The 7,749-nt window shown below is 34.7% G+C and overlaps 1 protein-coding gene across 1 annotated transcript; it reads left to right on the top strand.

Annotated features, from left to right (window-relative positions):
• The first annotated feature begins 5,772 nt into the window (after positions 1-5,772).
• On the top strand, positions 5,773-7,749 carry LOC107552541 (uncharacterized). The gene is made up of 5 exons (XM_016234441.1): positions 5,773-5,874; positions 5,996-6,361; positions 6,466-6,588; positions 7,406-7,462; positions 7,634-7,749. Exons 1-5 carry the CDS (start codon positions 5,805-5,807, stop codon positions 7,747-7,749), a joined length of 732 nt encoding a protein of 243 aa, XP_016089927.1. The 5' UTR covers positions 5,773-5,804.

The following is a 7,749-nucleotide window of genomic DNA, read 5'->3' on the forward strand; positions in this document are numbered from 1 at the left end:
TAGCAGGTCCGAGCTGTAATGGCGCAGCTCTATTCTGGAAAAGGGGGCGGGGAGCAGCAGCTCATTTGCATTTAAAGAGACCAGCCCGAAAAACAGTGTGTTTCTCCATCCACTCAAAATAGAAATTTTCAAAATGATATTATAAATGATCTGTGGAGTATTTTGAGCTGAAACTTCACAGACACATTCTGGGGACACCATAGACTTATATTACATATTGTAAAAAGGGGCATAATATGTCTCCTTTAATATTATACAACAAACCATAACAATGTAAGATAATTCATACAACACGTATGCTACTACAATAGAGCAAATTAAGTGAAAGTTACATGTTGTAAAGACATTTATAAACAAAACAAATAAAAGACCCGATGTGTGATCACAATATTATTCTGGGTCAGGCTGATTTAATTCAAGGCACTCTAGAATAGTTTTCAATGCAAAACTGCTGTAGAATGCAGATGTGTTTAAATCTGGAGAACATATTGTACAAAGCTTCATATCATTAACATTTTCTCTTAACATCATCTTTCAGGTACAGCAGTTGATGCACTGACCTACACAACAGTTGTCTATGAGGGATTGCCATGAAAGCAAGGGTGCATTTATATCATAATTAAATACATTGATACAGTAGCCTGTGATTTATTTACTGTGTGTAAAATGCATTGTTTGTATAACATATAAACTCAGCTGACACCGAGACGTACCTTTATAACATGGCTGTGTGGGTAGGCAGGCTACATTCCACAACACATTTCTAATTTCCACCCTTATTTGCCTGAATAACTTAATTAAAACAGCAAAACCAGGGTATATCAATATCAGCAGTTTTTGTGTCATATATTTTAAATGTTGCAGCTGAATACATTAAGTTTCAGAATATTTCTCAGCATCTCTCTTTCTCTTTGCTCTCGTCGATAAAAAAGCAAAAAGACTAAATGCTCATAGGATAATTTATTCAATAGTAATTTATTTTTTTGAACAGTCAAGTAAACTAGATGTTTAATAAGACAGTTGTGGCCAAAATGATTAGAACACTAGTATTTTCACCAGCTGAAAATGGCTTTAAGTCACTTTTTCTGTAGTGTGTCAGAACGAAATATCCAGTTACATTCTGTCTGGAATGACATGAAGAAACCGAACAAACTGAGACTAAATCCAGAAGAACTGTGGCAATGTCTCCAAGATGCTTCAAGAAACCCACCTGTAAAGCTACCTGAAAAACTATGCGCAAGTGCACGTAGGGCAAAAGCTGCTTTAAATGCAAAGGATGGTCACACCAAATGTTGACTTAATGTAGCTAATAGAAGTTAATTAATAAAGAAAATCTATTTTTGACAGCATCCTCATTTTACAGCATTTTTACACAAGTGCCTAAAACGTTCAACAGTACTGTTGCTTTGCAGGTAGGTATCTTGAAGCATCTTGGAGACGTTGCCACAGTTCTTCTGGATTTAGTCTCAGTTTGTTCTGCTTTCTTCACAACATTCCAGACAGATTGGATGATGAAGAGATCAGATCTCTGTGTGGAGCACTGGCTGTAGTCAGACAAAAATCTCACTGGATTATTACAATTAATGGCAAAATTAATGTTTGGAAAAGTAACCGGATATTTCCTTCTGACACACTACAGCTAAAGATTTTTAGCTGGTGAAAATACTAGTGTTCTAATAATTTTGGCCACCACTGTAAGCTAAAATTAACATTAATAAACATTCCATCAAATGTATGTTTATCTTTTTTTTAAAGTGCTTGAGTTCAGTTTAGAATATCAGGGTCTCTTTCACTGTGAACACAGAGGAACCATTGGCATCAAACCTCAGTGAGACAGTGCTATTTTTATTAGCCAGTCTGCGTGATCTCCAAAAGATAGACTTAATAATTTTGAGTTCACAAGGTCCGAACACAGCTCACAGATACTGTAATGCTTTGCAAGATGTAGGTGTGAGTGAGTAGCATCACCTTAACCATAAAAGCTGTAAAAGGCAAGCTGAAGTGATGCTGCCATGTTACTTTTTAAACCACGTCACCCTCCACAGCATGCAGTCCCACTCATCGGACAGTAAAAATTCTGCAATAACAGGAGTAGATGAATTGAAGTGTCAGTTTGCTGTTAGGCATTGCTCATTTTTATATCATATTTAACTAATTACCCTTTGAAGTCTTTTTTTTTTTTATTCCTGAGAGGTTGGTCACTTAAGTCTCTCATTCTTTCCTGTCTTTCTCAACAAACCAAACAGTGTGTATTTCAGTATTAGGGATACAAGTTTGGAATATACAACAGTCAGACTAGACAGCCAGAAAGTTACTTGGCTTTATTTTAACTGCTCTATATATTTGTATCATTTTTTCTTCTGTATTTTCATCATTTGGGTGAACAGCAAAGCATACAGAGTATACATTTTTGTTTGTAGATATAAAATGCTTTATTTTTTAATGTGTAAATTGTTCCGTGATGCTCATCATGATGAACTGTGAAATACAGAATTGTTTTGGACAAAGATAACTTCTGATTACTTAATCTGTGTTCCCAGTGTCTAGCAGTGTAAACTAGGTCTAAAATGTTGTTTTTATTCTTTTGATGGTTGTCAGTACATTGGATTTGTGGCGGAGGAGACAGACAGAAGAGTGTTTGTGGTGATAACAGCTGAAGTGTCATGTGTGATGTGCTCAGTTTCACCAGCTATTTAAATGCAACAAAATTGCAGAAGAGAATGCTCAAAATAAAACTGACACTTTTTCTAACTGCTCGGTTTCATGCAATCAGTAAAACTAATTTTAAAACCATTTTTTAAACTATTTCGTTCATTTTTGTTATGATTATGAAGCTAAAAAAACTAAACCAACTGAACCAAAGTTTCATTTCAGCGTCATTAATATACTGTTATAGTTCTTTATTAATATTTTTATATTTTAGTTAATGTTTACTTAATTTTGAGTAACATTTTTTTAATGGTTTTGTTGTTCCCAGAGTGATTTTCTGTATTTTTTCCCCAAGCAAAACCTATGGATGCATAAAACTGACACATGAACAAATAAAATGGGATGCATCTTTGATGATTTTCTGTAACAACCAGTGCTCCAGTGTGGTTGCTTCCTTTTTTGTAATATTATTTTTATTACATTTTCTTGAAACACAAGACTGACACATGTACATACCGTGTCTGTAACAATACTTACTATGTACAGAAAAGAAACAAACAAACACTAGGGGCTCATATTACATAAAAAGTGTTAAGCACAAACCCAACAAAGGGTTAATACAGTCTGTACTTTGGAAGTTAGATTTAATAATCCATTGCAAACAATAACAACCACAGTTGTAAGGGGTTAATTTAATGCACATTAAAATATATTTAAATACCCAATCAAGAATTTTGATCCTCTATTACATTGTTAATATCCCTACATTCAATAATTAATAAAAATGGACTCCAGATCTTCTTAAATTTAGCTTGTTTACCCTTAAGCATATAGGTTATCTTTTCCATTGCAATGCATGAAGATATTTCTCTTAACCAATGAGTTAGGCCTTTCTGTCTTTTTCCAATAAATGGCAATGAGACTTTTGCCATGTAAAATGCACATATCTATCAATACTTGATTAACCTTTTTAATATTCCAATTTTCTGGATGAATGCCAAGAATGGAAAAACCCTGGATCTAATGGTAACCTTATTGAAACCATACGCTCTATCATATTTCTAATTTCTTTTCAAAACTCTTTTATTTTGTAAAATTCCCACATACAGTGAATTAAGGTACCTTTTGCACTGTTACATTTAAAACAAGTATCTGGTATGTTGCTATAAATTTTATTTAATTTTACTGGAGTTATACAAGTACGCATAAGCCAATTGTATTGTAACAGTTTTAGTCTACTGTTAACTGTCTGTGTTTGGGCCTTTACACACTTTTGCTCCCATAATTCCTTATCTATCTTCACTCCAAGGTCTTGTTCCCACATGGCTAATCTGGATGCAGAGGACCCCTGAGAACCTAATAATAGCATGTTATAAAAAAGCGATTTGTGTCCTCCACTTTTACTTGGTTTAGTCATACATTTCTCCAGATTAGTTCGTTTTTGCTCAGCAAGTCCTTGTCCTCGGGCAGTACGTATAAAACTCCTAATTTGCAAATATTTATAATAATGTTTTTTTTAGGGATTTTGAACTTGTCAATAATATCAGCAAATGACATTAGAACACCTTCTTTGTATAGGTCTTTAACTTTCCCCACACCATTCTCAGCCCAGAGTCGAAAACCTAAATCCTTTCGACCAGGTATTAATTTTTCATTCCCCCATATTGGGCTAAATAATGACAAAGACTCTTTTTCCTTTAGATGAGTTTGTACTTGCCCCCACACCTTTATCATGTTCAGCACTATTGGATTATATGATACTGTACTCAGATTTTTCTGTAATGTTTTTATATTGGCTGAATAAAGATACAAGTTAAAAGGAATCTTAGATTTCACGAACAAATTTTCTATTTCTAGCCATTTGAGGAGCGTTTGTCGAAAAATGGAACATTAACACCTTTAACTGGGATGCCCAATAGTATAATTGAATATTTGGGCGTTTTAATCCTCCCCTATCATATGACGGGTAAAGCAAAGATGTCCAGACTCTTGGGTGTTTATTATTCCAAATGAACTTGATAAACATTCTTCGTAGGTTAGTAAAAAATGAAGTAGAGGGGGCCAACGGAATATTTTGAAAATAATAAAGTAATTTGGGAAGTATATTCATCTTTAGTATATTAATTCGACCAATTATTGAGATTGGTAATCCTAACCATCTATCTACAGATTTAGTAACTGAATTTGATTGGGCATTATAGTTCAGTATGGTTGTTTTTTCTATATCTGATGTAATCTGAAGTCCTAAGTAAGTTAATGAATCTGTAACGTTAAGACTTGAAGTTAAGTATGATAATTTTGACTTTTCCTCTTGATTAAGAAATAAAAAAGAAGATTTCGATGAATTTATCTTATAGCCAGAAAATTTTCAGAAACTTTTTATGAGATTGAGTACGGCTGGAATAGATTGACTGAGCTCTGTAAGAGTGGTTGCTTCCTTTAGATTACTCAGGAACTGGTTACAACGTAATTAGCAGCAATACCTGCAAACAAACATTTCCTGTAGTTATGTATGCATTTCTCTCTGCTGTGTCTCACTCCAACTCAGTGGCATGCAAGTTTTTGAGCATGATTTGGATGTTTCAGGTTTGCCACAGCATTTCAGTGGAGTTTAAGTGTGGCTTCCAAAACATGAATTGTCTTGTTTTCAAACCATTCTGAGGCCCGAGTCATGTTAATATGTTTCAGATCATTGTCTTGCTGCATGAGCCAGCTGTGCTTCAGCTTCATTACACAGACAGACAGCTTTACTTTTTAGACAGATTCACAGAATCATAATTCCTTTAATGAAAAGTCATCTAGTTTCTGAAGCAGATAAACATCAGTGTCTGCTGTTATGAGTTGGTTTTTATGAAATGAAGATTGAAAACCAAAAAATGCACTTGTCTGAATACATACCATGGTAAAATGTATAAACTTTTTGTACAACATAACACCTCTGCTGTTTGCTTTGTTTTAAATTATATATATTTTTAAAGAAACAAGAAAATTGTTTTCCATAAACCCATTGTTAATTGAGAATCATCCCTGTGGTTTTACCAAGTAGCCTTCTTTTTTCAGCTTTTTCAGGAAGTGACATGCTCAGCAAATTCTCACCTTGCTGCTCTTGAACTCACTGTTCTTTTCTGTTGCAGCTTCAGTGATCAGATGAGACCATGAAGCTGTTTGGACTGTGTTTTTCTGCTGTGTGGATATTGTGCTGCTGCTGTCTTGTGTATGGCAGAGGTCAGTAAATGTCTTATGTTTATTATCTGTATTATAACCTGAACTGCTTTTATTGCACTTCTTATTGTATTTTTTCCCCCCACTTTATCAAGCTCTTGTCTGTGTCCAATCTTTCACACAGGTCAAGATGTGTGCAATGAAAGGAAGCATGTTACAAGAATCAATTTAACCACAGAACTGCAGTCTGAAATCCTGCTGCCGTGCCTTTTTGAAGAAGCTCTCATTGGATCAAACCTGACCATGAATTTAGGTGCTGTGTGGACTCAGATTAATGAAACCATTAACTACATTGTAGAGATCAAAGTAAATGGTCCTGAAAGCTTCTGGAATAACAGACGCCATAGAATTAAGGCATTCAGTGCTGCTGCTGCCTCTGGAAACTTCTCCATCCTGATTAGAGATGTGCAGCTGTCTGATCTGGGTCTCTACAGCTGTGAACTCTTCAGAGACATCAACTGTTCTCTGGGCTATAAAGAGATAGAAATCAGTGAGTATTTGAATTATAACTCTTTACAAGGACATTAATATACTATTGGTGTGTAGAAACCTGATACTGTGTTATGAAGTGGATGAATTTATGATCTTGATCAGGTCTGGCTGCTGTTGAGTTTTCACTGCACAATAACTGGCAGCTCGTAGTTGCAGGAGGAGGAGGAGGAGGATTTCTGCTTCTCTGTCTGATCACTGTGTGCGTTTACTATACATGGACAAAACGTGAGTCTAACCACTCTGCTATGATGTTAAAGCAAACAGTATAAATGTAAATAAATATTCTAAGCTAGTTATAAATGCTGGTGAAAGTAATTATAAGAATTAGAATCAGAATTAGCTTTATGGATAAGTAGGCTATGATCAATACATATGTGATCAAGTCTCTCTGGAATGGTTACTTGAGAAGCCTGTTAAAACAAGTGGCATTTTATAAAGTAGCACATTAGGGAAAAAAACAATTGTAAGTGAATTCTTTGAGCTGCTCTTCCAGAAACATTTTTATTCATTCCATTGCTGAACCGCACATGCATCAAATGTAACCTTTAGAAACTGACCAGAACTACATCTTCGACACCTGTGTGAAACTGAGGAGAACCTTAAGTCCTTAACCCAAAAATGAAAGTTCTGTCATTAATTACTCACCCTCATGTCGTTCCAAACCTGTAAGAACTTTTTTTATCTTAGGAACACAAGATCATTTTGATAAAATCCAAGAGCTTTCTGACCCTGCATAGACAGCAAAGCAACTACCACGTTCAAGACCCAGACAGGTAGTAAGGACATCATTAAAATAGTCCATGAGACATCAGCGGTTCAACCTTAATTTTATGAAGCTACAAGTATACTTTTTGTGCACACAGAAAACACGTCTTAGACACATCTTGATTTGTGTTCTGAATATGAATGAAGATCTTGCGGGTTTGTAATGACACGAGGGTGAGTAATTAATGATTAATTAAGTGTGCCTTAAGTCTCCATATAGTTTTGTTGATTACTGTATTTTACTTTATAAATAAATAAGAATCTTCTCTGTTCTAAGGACAAACAGTCGAAGCATCAGTCAACCACACATCACACAATTGCCATGATGTGGAAGGTAAATCTTATTTCTCAGTATACACTGTATATTATTATATAAACTAATGCCTGCTGTGCCTTCTGATATTCTGTGATGGAGTAATCTTGAGAAATGCTTTAATTATTACAATCATTTAAATGTATATATATAAAATTGCAACTTATGTTATTGTTTTCTTTGTTCTTTCAGGGCAAAATAATGATGAAATAACCTATGCATCAGTTGTTCCCAAGTCACGCAACTGCCATGACAGTGAAGGTAAATCTTATTTCTCAGTATATACTGTATATTATTATATAAACTAA

Source organism: Sinocyclocheilus grahami, unplaced genomic scaffold, assembly GCF_001515645.1.
Source record: "Sinocyclocheilus grahami isolate Dianchi unplaced genomic scaffold, SAMN03320097.WGS_v1.1 scaffold453.1, whole genome shotgun sequence".
Lineage (NCBI taxonomy): Eukaryota > Metazoa > Chordata > Actinopteri > Cypriniformes > Cyprinidae > Sinocyclocheilus > Sinocyclocheilus grahami.

Coding starts and splice junctions, on each gene's coding strand:
- LOC107552541 (XM_016234441.1), top strand. CDS start 5,805: ATGAAGCTGTTTGGACTGTGTTTTTCTGCTGTGTGGATATTGTGCTGC. Junction 5,875..5,995: donor CTGTCTTGTGTATGGCAGAG/GTCAGTAAATGT, acceptor TCTTTCACACAG/GTCAAGATGTGTGCAATGAA. Junction 6,362..6,465: donor CTATAAAGAGATAGAAATCA/GTGAGTATTTGA, acceptor GATCTTGATCAG/GTCTGGCTGCTGTTGAGTTT.